The sequence below is a fragment of the Elgaria multicarinata genome, chromosome 1, assembly GCF_023053635.1.
Source record: "Elgaria multicarinata webbii isolate HBS135686 ecotype San Diego chromosome 1, rElgMul1.1.pri, whole genome shotgun sequence".
NCBI lineage: Eukaryota > Metazoa > Chordata > Lepidosauria > Squamata > Anguidae > Elgaria > Elgaria multicarinata.
Genome location: NC_086171.1, coordinates 148,289,110 through 148,305,941, shown reverse-complemented (window position 1 = coordinate 148,305,941; position 16,832 = coordinate 148,289,110). Strand labels below are relative to the sequence as shown.

At 42.7% G+C, this 16,832-nt stretch overlaps 1 protein-coding gene across 1 annotated transcript in view; it reads right to left on the bottom strand.

Moving 5' to 3' along the window:
- TTC39A (tetratricopeptide repeat domain 39A) overlaps positions 1–13,082 on the bottom strand; it is a 53,341-nt gene extending 40,259 nt beyond the window's left edge. Inside the window, exons 1-2 of the mRNA XM_063118375.1 lie at positions 13,018–13,082; positions 955–1,059 (exon numbers count right to left, since the gene is read on the bottom strand). Of these exons, the coding sequence (XP_062974445.1) occupies positions 955–1,059; positions 13,018–13,061 (149 nt within the window). The 5' untranslated portion in view covers positions 13,062–13,082. The remainder of the gene's footprint in view (positions 1–954; positions 1,060–13,017) is intronic.
- Between the last annotated feature and the right edge of the window lie 3,750 nt (positions 13,083–16,832).

Here is a 16,832-nt window from a genome sequence, read left to right as displayed (position 1 = left end):
TGACTACTCCTGAAGACTACTCCTGCTAGAGAGAAGTCAGATGACTAGCCAAAAGATTAACGTTGGCTCTGCCAAATGGAGCTCTTAAATGGAAAGGGCATTTTAATAAACATTTAAAAAATGTTAAGAACAAGAACAAAAAAACATGTTGCCTTTCCAGACTGTTTTTATTGATCATGATAACAACCTTTTCCATTTTAAAGTTGAAGTAATTGTACAAAAGTACCTAAATAAAAAGTGCTTCACTAAACCGTTTTTAATGGTGCATTGAGGTAAACCATCCCTTTCCTGTCTACTTGCAGGGATGGAATGCTATGGGATTTGGAAGGAAGGAAAGGAACCTCTCGTGCAAGCACTGAATCATTGCTGATTCTTGGAGGGACGCCAGCTTTCGCTGATGTTTTCTTGGCAGGCCTTATAGCAGGGTGGTTTGCCATTGCCTTCCCCAGCCATTATTACCTTTCCCCCAGCTAGCTAGGTACTCATTTTACCGACCTCGGGAGGATGGAAGGCTGAGTCGACCCGAGCCGGCTGCCTGAAACCAGCTTCCGCTGGGATCGAACTCAGGCCGTGGGGAGAGTTTTGGCTGCAGAAACTGCTGCTTTACCGCTCTGCGCCACACAATCTGCTTGCTATGGGATTTACACACAGGAAAAATGCTACACCCCCAGAAGTGTGGAACATCAACTGCAATTGGTCTGACAGGATTCATTTTTGACAAATCCATACTGGCTTCTGCTAAACACTGTATTGCTGTCAAGTTGCTTATAAATGGACTCTTTTATCATCTGTTCTCATATCATCCTCAGTAGTGAAGTCAGACTGACTAGTCTCTGGTTTCTTGGGTCTTCCTTTCCCACTTTTTGAAGATTGGGGAAACTTTTGCCTGTCTCCAAATTTCTTTAAATACATACACTAACAATAATTAGAAGAGGAAAGCTACAAGCAGCTTACTTCGTTTGTAGAGAAACAAGGGCATCTTGGAACTTGTTATTTAGAAATAAATCCACCGCTGCCATACATTCATCCAGAGCAACATTCAAGTCCAGTGTAGATGGTCTGGGAGAGGGGGAAAAAGAAGAAGAATTATTGCTAACTTCTCTGCTTGTGATGTGACACACACAAAAAAAGTTCCCCCATGAAGGGTCAGCATGATAACTATCAGAATACTTTTCTTAGGTACCTATCTTTTATCACCATCATATTGGAAAATATCATCAAGCACTCTCGTCTGAAAGAACCTTTTTTAAAAAAACGATGGAGCAGGTACAGTATTTTGTACTCATGATAGGATAACATTTATTCATTATTGTCATCATCTACATGTAGGACCTGTAACAAAACGTTGCAGCGTATCCTCACCCCTAGGCATGCTGTTGCTCAGGGCTCCAGTCAGCTGGGAATAGGAAATCTGTGCTGCTATTCTAGTCTGGGGGGTGGCAGGGAGAACAGAGGAGAAACTGCCCAACTTCCAGTTCCTTCGGGTTTTTTCTTCTTTTTGATAGCAGTTGTAAATAAAGGTGTTTGATAACTACCACAAGTCACAAATATCCCTTTCTTGGGCAAGTTGGCGAAGAGTGTGGTAGCTGGCCAGCTGCAGGTATGTCTGCTTTACAATTGGAATATAAAAACATCTGAGTCCCATGTAAAATTCTGTACATTATGCAGTGTGCTGCCATCATAAAAGCTTTATCTGGAAGCAGCCTAGGACCAGTTGGATCTTTATTGATTGAAGTGCTGGCATTACAAGGGATGAAGCAGATTTGTAAATTTATTTATCTATCTATTTATTACATTTCTATACTAGCCAATAGCCAAAACTCTGTGAATGGTTCACATTTCAAGATCCGTTTCAGTCTGGCTTCAGACCTGGAAGAGTCTTGCTTACCCTAGTTGATGACATTTTCAGGCTTCAATTAGCAGGAGGGGCAGGATAAAAGAATAAATAAAAATAGATGATCAAAGGTCACTGTCAGCACTTATTAAAAAAAAACTCCTTTTAATTCACAAAAGTATGTATATCTGCATCTTATGGAGCCCTCCCTAATATATAGGATGTTCTGCACTGCTTAATTATGAAAAATAATATGCCACCATTTTGTATACCATAAAGAATCTGAAATAAAATGTTAACCTATGAAGCACTTAACATTTCATAAACTGAATAGTCATCATTCTCCTGGAGCTTGTGCAATTTCCATAGCAAATGTAAAAATTGTCTTTGCTGCAGAAACACAGGTGGAAATATCCATTTCGTGCCCTTTCCCTTCCAGCATGTCCATGGTGTCTTTTGAACATGGTAATCTGGGGCACAACCAGCAGCTTCAATTGTCAGCATCATACAGCAAGAGAGCACAGAATAGCTGGAAGCAATCCACACCAGCTCTTGCCTCACCATCTAGGACAAGGAGCAAAATAATAGTAAAATAATGTAATCCCAAAACTCAAAATGTGCAGCAGACAGTATGAATAGCAGTGCCATCAATTTATTCCCAGGTTCTGACTACCAACATGTTCTTAAGAAAAACCCTCTATCATACTTCTTTTTTTGCTGGTGTGGTTGCTACTGGTTGTTCAAGTGAAATTGATAAGAAAATGGTATCAGGACCATATCACACCATCAGGATGCTATACACCTGCCTTGAAAGACCTGCACCATCTGCTGGTTGCTTTTCAGGCTCAGTTTAAGGTGTCGCCTTTAAAGGCCTAATCAGCTTAGGACCTGGCTATCTAAGAGGCCACCTGTCTCATTATGAACTTGCCTGGTTGTTAAGATCTGCAGGAGAGGCACCCTAGGGGGCACCATCAGGGCCGGCGCTAGCATTAGGCCAACTAGGCAGCTGTCTAGGGTGCAGACCTCAGAGTGGCACAGTACTACCCTTTAAGGGTCACAGTTTTATACAAATTAGCTGTTTTAAGAAAAATAATAATAAAAGGAAAATATAATAGTTCAGAAATTCTTTTGGAACAGCTGAATCAAAGTTGCCATTTGGGGGGTGTGTGCAAGTAGCTCGCCTTGCCTAGAGCACAAAATAGTCTGGCACCAGCCCTGGGCACCATGGAGACCCACTTTTCAGGCATACCTGAAAGGTCTTTCTCTTGTGTTGCTCCCAAAATGTACTCCCCTCAACAACTACGACAGGCCCCTGCCCTCTTGGCTTTTTAATTTTAGCCTTTTAAACTATGTCGTAGGTTCAAGCTTTGACTGTTTTTAATGTTCTTGTTCTTCTTGTGATAAGATTTTATTCTTTTAAGTTGTTGTACACCGCCTTGATAGCTGTTTAGTAAATATGGCAGTATATAAGTGCTAAGAATAAAGAATAAAAATGCCCATAGCACTCTTAACGTTGAACTCATTCCGTAGTAAGATCCATGCACCCCACCATCTGTACCACTGTGGCAACTGGTCAAAGGGGTGGGGGAAGGACCACCCTGGCCACAGCCATGCTGTAGCGCTACTAATGCAGCCTATAGAGATCCACCTGTTTCTAGCGCACTTCCAGAAAAGGCTTTTACGGCACTGTTGGTTTGCCTGATATAGGCCCAGATGTTGTTGTCTTTCACTTGCAACCTTCCATGTTTTCCTACTATTTCTTCTGTCTTTCATCTTTCTACAGAAAATCTACAGGAGGGAAAGATGGGATAGCTGCACTGCTCTGCTTTTGTAGCTCCCTTAACGAAAACCCTATTTAGTTAATTAGGCTAGAAGAAGACACCTCCTAGCCTTTGCGGATGCTACAGGTGTGAAGAGGTGCTGTTAACTGAATAAAGTGTTTGCGGATTGTACAGGGAGTCTCTATTGCATCACTACTGAGTGGGAGGGCTTGGAATCCCTGAGAGAGGTACAGGAACAAGGACAAATTTGTCAAGTGCAACACAAAAAACTTGGGCCATTCATGTAAAAAATGACAGACACTAATGAAAGCTTGAAATCATCATCAACAACAACCACAATCCCTATGTGACAAGAGTGGCATGTGACAAGAGTAGAAGCGTTATGGCAGGAAAGGATTACATCTCACCTCTCCACACACAGTGGTGCAAATCTAAATTGCACCCCACACTTACTTTGGAGTAAGAAAAAAACTAGGTGTTGCAGCAAGCTACATATTAAAATAATATGTAGTTTGACAAATTACATTTAAATACAATATAGGTTTGATGTTAGTTTTTACTATTAAATTATCAGTCTTCTAGCTTTACCCCAAAATGGGAGAAACAGTTAAGAGTTCCAATAACAGAATGGCCTCAGAAATGGAAAAATACTTTGAGTAGACTGTTACCAGCTGATTTGAAAATATTTTTTTCCCACTTGCAGCTCAAGTAGTACTTAAGTTACATCAAGTTTATAAAACAATGTATAGCTCCAAGTCTTTCAAATGTGAAAACTCCTAGCTCCAGAGTTGAAGAATGACTATCAGATTTTAAAGCTAAATGAAAAAACTGTTCCAGGTGACTGGGTTTGGACGACACAATGAACCATGATGGGTTAACTAAGCATTATGGGTTATTGTGTCGTCTGGTGGGAATTTTTTTTTAACCCATAATGGCATATTTAGTCAAAATAATCCATTCTGATAACCCATGGTCTGCAAAGTGGTTTATTTATAACCCATCATGGATTATGGTGTTGTGTGTTGGGCTCTTGCATTGGCGCTCCTTCCCAGCATCTGCATGGGAAGGAGTGCCAATGTAGAGTTGTCGCTGCCAGGCCAAGTACCAAGGAGGGGGGAGGAATGGGTCAGTGGGCTCTGCTCCTTCTGACCTCCCTCTGGCTGCACTGTTCCCCCCCCCCCCATTTTTTAAACCTTTGCAACTACAGATTAAAATAAATAAATAAACAAAAACAGGGAGGTCAAAGGGAGGAGAGCCGGCTGCGCCATTTGTCCCAAATGCTTGGCCTGGCAGCAGTGGTGGCCTCCCAGCTACCCCGTTCCTCTCCCCCCACCCCGATTTTTTTTTGTGTGTGTGTTTTTAACAAGATAAAAAACAGCCCTGTTCCTCTCCCCATTTTTTTGATCTGTAGATGCAAACCTTCACATCTACAGATTTAAAAAATAAAAAATTAAAACCCAGGGGTGAAGCAATGGGGCAGCTGGAGGGAGGTCAGAGGGAAGAGAGCCGGCTGGCCCATTCCTGCCCCCTCCCCAGTGTTCAGCCCGGCAGCAGCAGCGGCCTCATGGCTACCCCGTTCCCTGGTGTTCGACCCGGCAGTGGCGGTGGCCCCCTGGCTATCCTGTTCCTCTCCTCTCTCCCCTTTATTTATTTATTTACAGAGACCTGCAGCACCCGACTTAGAGCTCCCGGTCTGCCCCCTTGCTTGTCCAGCCCAGCCCACCCTTTTGGGGGCACTTGAGATTTTTGCTCCTCTGGAATAAATGCTCAGGTGGTGGATGGGGTGCTTCCCAACTAGGAGAGGCAATGTGTGGAATTTGGTCCTGATCCTGCAAACTCCCAAGGTTTTCTAGCCACTTTCCTCTTTTGGGAGCACTTGGGATTTTCGCTCCTCTGGAGTAAATGCAGAGTGGTTTGATCATGGATCAGGGACCTCCCAGCTAGGAGAAGCTGTGTGTGGCATTTGGTCCCAATACTGCAAATCCCCAACATTTTCCAGCCACTTCCCGTTTTGGGGGGCACTCCGGATTTTCCCTTCTTGGTGAGTTATTGCACAAGGGTTTGATGGTGGATTGGGTGCCTCCTGACTAGGGGAGGCTGTGTATGAACTTTGGTCCTGATCCTGCAAACCTCCAGCGCTTCAGAGATGAAACAGCGCCACTGCTTGGGCAAGACGACTGCAGCAGGGCGGTGTGTGTGTGAGAGAGTCAAATTACACACAGAAGCTTAATAAGTTACTCACAGTAGCTTATTTGTCTGATTGTGTAGGGGATAACTAGCTTATTTTCAAAATAAGCTACTGAGAGTAGTTTATCAACCCATCATGGCTTCAAGTGATGTACGAACACTCTCTCCTCCAAGTGCCAAACAGCTTTCAGTCGATCAAACAGAGCCCCTTCAATGTTCTACAGAGTTTACAAAAGCAAAGCAAATTCAACAATAATCTAATACAAGCAGCCGTCTCATGACTGCCAAAATGAGAGAGAAAATGAACAATCAGCCCCCACAACTGTTAATTTTTTTCGTACCGATGCTGTCTTTTTAGCCAATTTAAAAGCTTATGAATAATTCAATAACGAATAAGCACATTAAAGAGAGAATAAATTCTGGCATATCCTGTCCTTTACCAAGGGCTGTTTAACATTTAATAGGTCTACATCTCCTCCTGTGCTTTGTAGAAAGCTGGCAGCTAATTCAGCGTAGACAAGCTCGTCCATCCCTTAACTAGTGCAGTCTAACTACAAATTGAGCAATAAGTGGGAGATTCTGGGATTTTAAGTTTGCAGAAGCAGAATTTGGAGATGGGGGAAGATGGAACAATATTCCCAGCAATGTTTTTTCCTAGAAAATAATTGAAGTCAAAATATTTGAAATGAAGCCTTTGAGAATGTGCAACATTCACAAATTAGCAACGGATTTCATTTAGCAAGTGTTTGCAGTGAACATAAACCAGACAACAATGAAGAGGAGGACAAAGAGTGGCCAATCAAAATGCAATACAACAACAACAACAACACCCCAACCCAAGCTATTTTGGAGATGCCACCCACTCTAGCTTATGGTGTGGGTGTGGGTGTTTGTGGGTGTTATTTAGCTTCCAACTTAAATCTGTCTATCAGCAAAGGTAATCACACAGTTACTGTCCATTAAGAATTACACTATTTTGCCAAAACCAAAGTGAATCAATAGTTTGGTACAACCATCAATTAGATTAATACAGAGCACAATTTAGACAAAGCTCAACTTGTCTAAAGCCTATTGATATTAGCACTGGTTTCTCCAAGATTTTAGTAAGACTCTTTCTCTGGATTGTACCTCCACCCTTCCTTTCTCTGGACTGTGCATGCTGGAAAATTGCTGTCTATTAAATACAGTCATCACACTGGCTATTAGGATGATAGGCAGCCATTATTTAACCCCCTGATGACCCATGGTGCGTGCTGGTTGCCATTTTGAATATGCAATCCCCAATTGGGTGGTTGCCATGTTGTTTAAACCCAACCATCAGGATTATGTGAGGGTTTGTTGTAGGGTTATGTTTATCCCTTGCATAACCCCAATGACAACACCAGATTGGAGGCTGTGTATTCAAATTGCACTCAGCAGATGTCATAGCTCGCCATGACTTAAATAACCCATGGTGATTCCCAGCATGTCATGGGAACTGGGCCAATTTCTCATTCACTGAAGTATTTTTAACCTTTGCCTTTGGCAATTAAGAGTATCTGTGAGTGGTGCTGTTAAATCAAAATAAAAACTTGGGTCTCTTCCAAAGAGCTTTGCCTCAACCTAGCAAGCTTCTTGGTTGGTTTTTATAAACCTGGCTGCACGCAACTTGCTAAAAGGTATAGGTAATTACCCTCCCAATGTTTTGGACTACAAATCCCATAATCCCTGACCACTGGCCTTGCTAGCCAGGGTCAGTGAGAGTTGTAGTCCAAAATATCTGGAGGGCACAATGTTACCCACCCCATCCATTTGAGCTGTGAGATCAGTCTGATCCAAGGTCTTAGAAGGAGACCTTCAAGCCAAGTTCAAAACCTGAAACAGAAACTCTTCTGAAGCTATTGAACAGCATGTATTTTAGTATAATTTATTAGTAATGACATTTAATGTAACTGTAGTGCATATTTCTATTTTTAAAAAATACAAATAATATACGAACCACATTGTTTGATTTACTTTCATTATGATGGTGAGGATGGTGATAATTGGGTTGGATTCAGTGAAGCATTTACTGCTGTTCTGCTTGTGTTGGAGAAAGGAGGTGGAAAGCAATCTTTACAACAACTCCTTCCCCTGCAGCCCCCTGAAAAGCTTTTCTGGAGGGCTGGGGGACCCTCTTGAACAGCGTGGTAGGAGGGGATTGCAGGGAGAAGAAGTCAGCACAGGGTTACCCAACCTTCTGTAGCTAAGGAAAGTTTTTCTTCTTTGCCCGTACATCCAAAATGTTCACTTTTAAAATTAATAAGAATCACCTTGTCAGAATTAAGGCTTGTTTTTATTGCTCCAGAGGGCAGGGCTAGAATTAACATGTAGAAATGTTAATTCCTGCATTGAGCAGGGGGTTGGACTTGTAGGCCCCTTCCAACTCTGCTCTTCTATGATTCTATGATTCTATGAAATTGCAAGAACTCAGATTTCAGTTAAACATTAAGGAGAAACCTTCTAAGGCAGCAGTCTCCAACACAGTACCCATGAGTGCCATGGTGCCCATCGGGTACCTCCAAGGGAATTCCTAACATGGTAGTCCCCTTTTTTCAATATATATACATGGATTTGTATTAAATTATACATAGGTTTCAATAAAAGCATATAAGTATCCATTTAAAGGTGTCACAAAATATCCAAGTAAGTATCCATTTAAAGGTGTAATCTATATGCAACCAGTTCAAATACTGAAAGCATCCTCAATCCATTACATTATAGGAGGTGAGTCTTTATCCTTCCAATGTTGTAATATCATTTGTTAATTTCCATGAAGCAGGTAAATAATTTAAAAGAGCATGTATGTCAGTAAATATTAAAGACTGTTCCAGTACAACTTTTACCTGTGTAATAACCTCCCTGCAAAAAGAAGCAACTACTGGACATTGCCAAAACGTATGTTTAAAAGAAGCATCCACTGCATTGCATTGCCAGGAATTAGATTAATTATACATAGACATGAAACAAACTTTTTGCTGAGAAGACACAACCCAAGATCCATAGTCGTGAAAGGCAGATGTCAAAGTGGTGATTTACAGATGAGGCATTTTGTGGTGGTGCCCACAGCAATATCTCAAATCCCCAAATGTGCCCACGAATCCAAAAAAGACACTTGTTCTAAGGCAAGAGCTGTTTGGCAGTGTAACAGACTGCTTCAGGAGCTGGTGGTGGGCTCTCCTACGCTGGAGGTATTTAAGGAGAGGCTGGGTGGCCAGCTGTAAGAGACATTCAGTTGCAAGATTCTTGCATTGAGCAGAGAGAGTCCCTTCCAAGACTAAAATTCTGACTCCACTTGCTCTCAGAAGAGTCTACATCCTGTGTTTCTGTGCACATCACTGATCTAGGCTTCCCTGATGAGTGGAAATAGGCCAGCTGAGACTCACACAGAGAGACTCTAGGCATCGTCCTCCAAGGGCCTGGTCTGTCTCTCATTTCACTGCATCAGGAGTAATCAAATGGCCCAATTCCTCCTGCTGTAAAGAAGCAGCAAAGTTACGTGCTCTCAATGGAGACTGACTCCGAGACCGCCAAGCTGGAGAAGTAAGATATACAGAGATCCAGTGGGCAGTTTCCCTTGCAGACTGGCACTTCAAGCTCACAGGTGTCTTTAACTTACTTACCATGCCACGTAGCAGCGCTCTTGGAGTCCACGCCAGCACACCATTCCTGGGTCAGCGAGTACATTAAGGGAGCTTGGAAAGTAGATATTTATGTTTGTGTGTGAGAGTTTTCCCCTCATATCAGTTTGACCAATGGAGCAGGGGTGTGTTTCTTTTTTGTTGCTGTTGACATATGCAGCATGACTCGTTCACTTGAGCAAGCGGGATGTTGCTTTGTAAGCGAACTCCTTTCAATGCTGACCTTCGGGGTGGTGAGCCAAAAAAGTACAACCAATTTTCTGAGTGACTGGACAATGACCTTTCCCAACCTGGTGCCCTCCAGATGTTTTGGACTAGCAGGATGTGGGGAGTTTTAAGCCAACATATCTGGAGGGCACTAGGTTAGAGAACCCTGCTGAAGAAGAACACAATACAGATGATGCTACTTACAGTGTCAATTAAACTTGGGCACAGACTAGGCAGCTTTGATTAGACTGATGGCTTAAAAGATAGTGCTGGTCAGTGGATCACTTCTTCCTGATTGCCTGGGGCAAAACACCACTCCTGAGCCCGATCAAAATGGAGAGGCGGGTAAGAAATAATTGTATTATTATTATTATTATTATTATTATTATTATTATTATTATTATTTATCATTATTGTTATTATTATTCCATCTATAGAAGGAGAAGAGCAACATCCTCTGCTGCCTCATGGCACTGTTGTGAAGTCAGGATAACTAAACGGCTAGAAATCAGTCACTTTGTATGCTATTTAAAAGGTTACTAACAAGTAAATATCTAATTCATTTCCACTCATTGAGTAGTTTATTATTTGAATCCATTTCCGGCAAATCTACCAAAGTGGGAACCGAATAATACCCTTAGCCCTTTCCAGATTTTTAAATTCACTACTTTCTTTTGGGCATTATTGTAGAGAAACACACTGTATATTTTGACTCAGCTTGGATCCACATAGGAAACAGTGTGCATGTCTAAAGAGGCTGGGAATATTTTACACATTACCGAGACCCCCTTTCTCCCCTCCCCTGAATACACACAGTAAGGAGACCCAGAATCCTGCTAGCCTGCCACATTTGCTGGCTGGCAGGGGTTCCCTGTCGCCCCCTGACATTAACAGAGAGCAAATAACCATCTGTCTATAACGCATGCTGTCCTCACATACAGAAAATGGGATCTGTCTCACTTCACTCTTCAACTACATTTTGCAGGATTAAATGATTCTTGAGAGATGTGTGTGTTGCAGAACCATAAGAACAAAGGAAGTGTTATTCTCTCTCTCTCTCTCTCTCCACACACACACACACACACACACAGAGAGAGAACCAAAAAACAAATAGACTATGGCAAACATTGATGTGTTAACATAGCAGAAAACGTAGATACTGATAAGAGCACTTATTAGTATAATAAGTATATAGTGTAAGAGCACTTTCTAAATCAGGGGCATCTGTACTTCTTAAGGTGCAATCCTATGCATGTTTATACGGGGAAAAAAGTCCTAGAATTCCCAGCATACTTCTGGGACATGCTGGGATTTTCTTTCTTTTTCTTCCTTCCTTCCTTCCTTCCTTTCTTTCAAGATCTTACCTGTTTTGCAAGTTCAATTAACTTCTTCACCTCTTCTTTTCTCCCTCACCAGTACCAGGAATGTCCTATGCTTTGCCGCTACAGATTTTATTTCATAAGCAGGAAGTATCTGGAGTGGAGAAGGACCTCTCTTGTAGTTTTTCACAAAAGGGGACATCTATATGGGCAAAACTCTGCCAGGTTGGACAACCAGAGCCAGGTTGTCAAACCTCTCATTATGAGACAGAGGCACCTGTGAGGCAAGGACTGTGCAACCCTGACACCATTCTTTTGACTAGCAGTGCCTTCTATGACAGGAGTGGGCAGACTTCAGGCTTCTGGGATCTACTTTGTTTATTAGAACCCTAAGCTCCACCAACCAGAGCCTAGTGCAAAAGATAGAGAATGAAAGAATTCTGAGCCCAGGAATTTGTTTTGAGTACCAGAACTGAGTGAAGCTCACATTCGTACCCAAAAATCTATTCCTAGTTATCCCCAAACTTTCCTTAATACAGCAGTGTAATTTGTGGCAGATGGGTCTTCATTTTGTTGTTGCTTATTGTTAAATATTTGGCTTCAAAAATCCTTGCCCACCTCCTGTAAATCACACACCAATAGATTCAAATCTACCTTTTGCCCATCCCGTTCTACATGCTCAGATAGCAATGCCTACTGCTCTCAGAAATCCAAAAAATGACCTACTTATTGAAATCTCTCACGGAGCCATATGATCCTGGCCAGAGACCTGTTTTCCTGGAAGGCCATTTCAAGAACTGAGTGAGGAGCAATGGACTTACACTCAAGTCCTACTCCACAAAGTGCCCTAAGGTCTGTTGTGTTGGACACTACTTTCTCACACTGACTTTGCCTCTAGGTTAGTCACTAGATGGAGAGCAATTGGCATTTTCTCAGGGACAGAGTTTATTTTTATTTTTTTGGGTTACATTTATAGCCCACCAATTCTCCGTAGAGTCCAAGGCGACGTACGTAATCCTCCTCCTCCTCTCCATTGTATCTCCACAACAACCCTATGAAGTAAGCTGGTTCAGAGGCCTGTTGCTGACCTTTACTATTCAATTGCACACCTTGTGTGAAATCATTACGAATGTGGAATAAAAAGCAGGATATAACTCTATGAAAGCGGTATATGGAATGTGGATGGTGCCCAAACAGTTATCAGTGCACTTCAATACCGCTATAAAGCAGTAGTGTAGATCTAGCCAATGTCACCTGTGTGCTTCTAGATGAGGTTTTTAATAACACCAATCGCACAGCTTCATTTAGGGAATTTTAAAGGCTAAAGGGCGCTTTTCCACCACTTCTTTTGACTTTTCTATTACATCAGATAACCCATTAAGAAAGAAAAGACAGAATAACTGCACAGTGCCTTCTCATTAACAGTACTCAAAGCATGCGCACACACACCAAGTCAGGTGCCAGCTGCTCCAATAACCAATGTAGCACTACACACCCACTAGCAGCACTACTGCAAAGCAGCCTCCTGTACCCTGTAGTTTAATCTCGATTCCTGGAGAGCTGGTTTCCCCATAACCGGAAAGGCTTGGGCTCCTGTGGCCAGCCAAGAGGATCAGCTTCAGATCTCCTGGGCTCGGGCATCTGCTCAGGCTTCTAGCCCAAGGAAAGAGCTGCAGGAGCACAGGCCAGCCCACATCACGAATGCCGACACTTTTCGTATATATGGTTGTTGTTTTTTTACATGCATACTCGGCCTTTCTATAATATATTCAAGGCAGCTTGCGATCAGTAAGGGGGAAAGAAGAAACACCCACCGATACACCACTATATAGATCGGCCCAGCCGTGCAAACATTCAACAGGTGATTCGCTCCATCTCCAAGTCAGGAAAAGCGTCATCAGTTGATTTTCTGCCTGCCAGGCAGCTGTTAAAAAGCACAAGGAGCGCCCCCCCTAGCGGCGAGTCTGAAACCGAGAACAGGGGGCCGACCCCTCCCGCCCCGCTATCCATGCCCCTCTCCCCTAGAGTACCTGGGATCCTTTTTCCTGCTGCTGCTGCTGCCTTGCGCGTCCATGGGCAGAGCGGGGAAGACGGTCAGCTCTGGGCTGGCGTCCAAGGGTTTTCCCTGATACGCAAATCGCGGCAGGTCCAGCTGCTCCTCTCTCTAGCACGATAGCCAGCGGCGCACGCATAATGTCAGATCAGCGCAGGCAGGCGGCTTCAGAGTGCGCTTCCCGCTGGGCTGGGCTGGGCTCGGCTCCTCCTCCGCTTTGCTAAAGAGGCCGCTCCTATAGGTCACCGGCAGGCAGCCGCAGCGGCATCTGATTCTTAGGAGACAAGGAAGAGCAGCGACTGCCACCTCTAGGTCTTAAAGGGCACAGGGTGTTTGCTAACCCAGCTGGATCAAAGAAATCAGCCCCACCCATCGCGTGTGGTCAGGGTACGGCACAAACTCAGACAGGAGGAGGGTGGCCACGTGTGAATCGCCAAGGAAGAGGGCAGGCATTGCCCCAAAAGCATCCTGTTTGCCAAAAAAGGTGCATATGCTAATTTATATGCATAGATGCAATTTTAGAAAGAATTATTATACTTTAAATAGTAATACAGCACATCTCACTGTAGTCTGGAAGACTGATGACACGACCTGCATGCCTGCTCAGTCTTTGGTCTAGATGCTGTTGCTTGGCAATTTCAAGACCCAGCTCTTCTTTCGTTTGTTTCTTTATCTTTGTATCGGACTCGGACAGGACAGCCATTAAAATATGACATCTTCAAAAGAGAGGACAGTCCTCTGACAGCCTTTCAAAAAGGACTGTCCTCTACAAAAGAGGTCACATGGCCACCCTAGAAGGGAGCGGCTAGGGTGGGCCTGACAGAGCATGAGAACTAAGGTCCAAATGAAGGTTGCCAAAGTATTTCAAACTCAATTGTGCCTAGGGCACCTGTGCAAGCATTGTAAAATGTGTTGTTTTGGAGTTTCATTTTGTTTTTGTGCAGGACCATCATAGCAATTCTAGATCAAATCCACCCATCAGCCATCTATGACTAAGAGGGAGAAGAAACTAGCATGTTAGATGGATGAATGTATCCATTCTGCAGGAATTGATCATTGCTGGTTGGGGACTGGTATCAAATTTGCAGGTGATGCAGAATTGTTACAGAGGAAAGGAAACACACATACAATAACAAAATACTGGATAACAAGCAACACTGTGTTTAATTATATAGTGCTTTTTCTAAATGGTCAACATTCTTCATGCACATCAACAACTCTTATAACAACTCTGCCAAGTAGGCCACTATTATTATAACCATAGCAGAAGGCTGAATCCTGTTTATTACAGAGCTGGGATTTGAAGCAAGGGCTTCCAGCCAATTGCTGCTCCTGCTCTTATCCACTATGCTAGATCAACTATATTGGGTTGGAACCTGATTTAGTGAGCTTCCAGATGGAGGACGGTTCCTAGAATCACAATAAGGTGTCGTGCAGCTATTCCATCTTTTCTTTCCTAATGGATTTTTTTGCAGTAAGTGAAAACATGGGAAGGTTAAGAGTGGAAGACGCCATCTGGACTTCCCATAAAATTCCATGAATGAGGCAGGATTCCATAAGAGCCTCGTCTGGAAGCACCCTTAGTTATACTTGAGGTAAACTTAGGACTTAAGTTTGTCATGAGCCTCTGATTTCAATGGGTTTATTCTTAAGTTTGACTAAATCTGGATCCAACCCTATGTATTAACAGTATGACATAATGACCCTGTTCAGACAATGCGCTAAATTATGCTACTTAACCACAAAATGGTTAACGGAATGCTTAACCATGGTTTATGGTGTCGTCTGACACACGTTTTCCCTAACTATCTGCCCCGTTAACCACATTGTGATTAGGCTCACTAAGGAAAACTTAACCACAAAAGGGTTAAAAGTGTTTCCTGCAAGCATTCTGCATGTGGTTAGCGTTAACCACAGCTGAACATGGTTAAGCTAACCACAAAGCCCAGAGTGTCCTCTGAGCCAGGCCAGTGGCACATAAGATCAAATCTGTTTTAAGCTTACCTGATTTCACTCAACTCTTTGCATGCTGAAACGTCCAATCAGCATATCAGTCACCAATCCCACTGAAGGGGAAATCTGTATATACCATTACCTGCATAGTGTGAATGCAAAACCCTCATGGTTCTTATGTTCTAACTTCTTTTGCTATTTACAACTGCTAATTTTATTAATTTGAAAGTTTTATTTGCTACCTTTAAAATTCTCTAAAGGAGGCTTCCAGGAAGAAGAAAAAGACACTTCAACAAATAAGGGCATAATCCTATGCATGTTCAGAAAGAAATAAACCCTGCAGCAAGGCTGTCTGGGGAATGCTGGGAGTTGTAGACTTTTTCCTCTCTAAACATACATAGGATTGCACCCTAGAACGTTAATAAAAGCCAAGTTTAAAAACAAATTTAAAACTTCCAGCCCCGGGATACTAAAAACCAATAGAAATATAACCAAAACCAATTTACAGCAATTCAAAACAAACAAATTTAGCACTCTTATAAAAAGGCCACAGTAAACAAATGGGTTTTAAAGACCTTTATGGGGCTTGCCAGACCCCAATTGGAGTTGTATTCTACAACTGTGAGGACACCACTGAAAAAGCCCTTTCCCTCATGCCTTCCATGGTAGGCACGAGGTCTTTAGTTGCAGTTCTTAAATGTGCAAGCAGGCTGACTTGGGTGAAGAAAGTCACTGAAGTAAACCATTTAAGGTAGTGTTTAAAAGTTTGAAAACCTGTTTAAATGGGATGCCATCCTATACACAATTACCTGTTAAAAGCTCTATTGAATTCATTGGGACTACTGTATAGACATGCATTGTTGATTTTTAATGATAGAAGACTAACTCCCATCAGCCCCAACCAACATAGACAATGGTATGGGATGATAGAAACTGAAGTCCATCATAATCTGTAGGGCTCATCCCTGTATTAAGAGATGTTCCTCATCCCTGTATTAAGAGATGGGTGATTTTTTTAACTTCAGGGAGACTGGTTCTGATGCAGCTTCTGTTGAGATGCTAGCCGGACGACTTTCTCTCACCTTCCTTTAGCTCTGCCCATTTAAGTCTGCTGTGTACTCTAGGATTGGCGAACCTCTCCGTGCCCTCCCCTTCAGAAGAATACTGATTTCCCACTGTGTGTTGTTTACCCTTGAGGAGATAAGCTCTGGAGAAGGTTCATTCCTAGCTGGTGAAGAGCCTGTGAGAGCTGCCTCCCCACAGGTATAGCCTGGCATGTTTCTGGCGCCGTCTCCTCTACTTCAGAGTCTGATTCTGATTGATTGCCTGAAACTCCTTCCCCCAACCTAAGGGGAGCAGGGCTAGACATGACAGTGATTAACTGAAAACCTTGTGAAGGTGGCAAAAGGATGAGCAATATTACAGGGAAGATGAGGACATGGAAAAGAAAATTTAATTTCTTTGAAACAGTCCAGAGATAAAATAAAATCACACTGAGTTTGGACAAGTCCTTGGGTTTCCTAAAATAGTTAATTAGATTCTGGACCCCTATGCAGAGCAGGTCCAGAATCCAATGAACTATTTTAGCAAACTCAGGGACTTGTCCAAACTCAGTGTGATTTTACTTTATTTTTTTAACTAGTAGACCCCTATATTTTTCTAGCATCTACAAACCTTGTGATTACCAAGTCTGGTAATAAATTTGCTCTTGAGTGTGGGTGGTGCAGTTTTAGTACCTTAGCACTGGCACAGAGTGACTTGAATTGGTATTAGAAGGAGTAAGCATTGGAGTAAAAAGTACTTCTATTCAGAGTTTGAGCCACTCCACTTTCTCCCCCA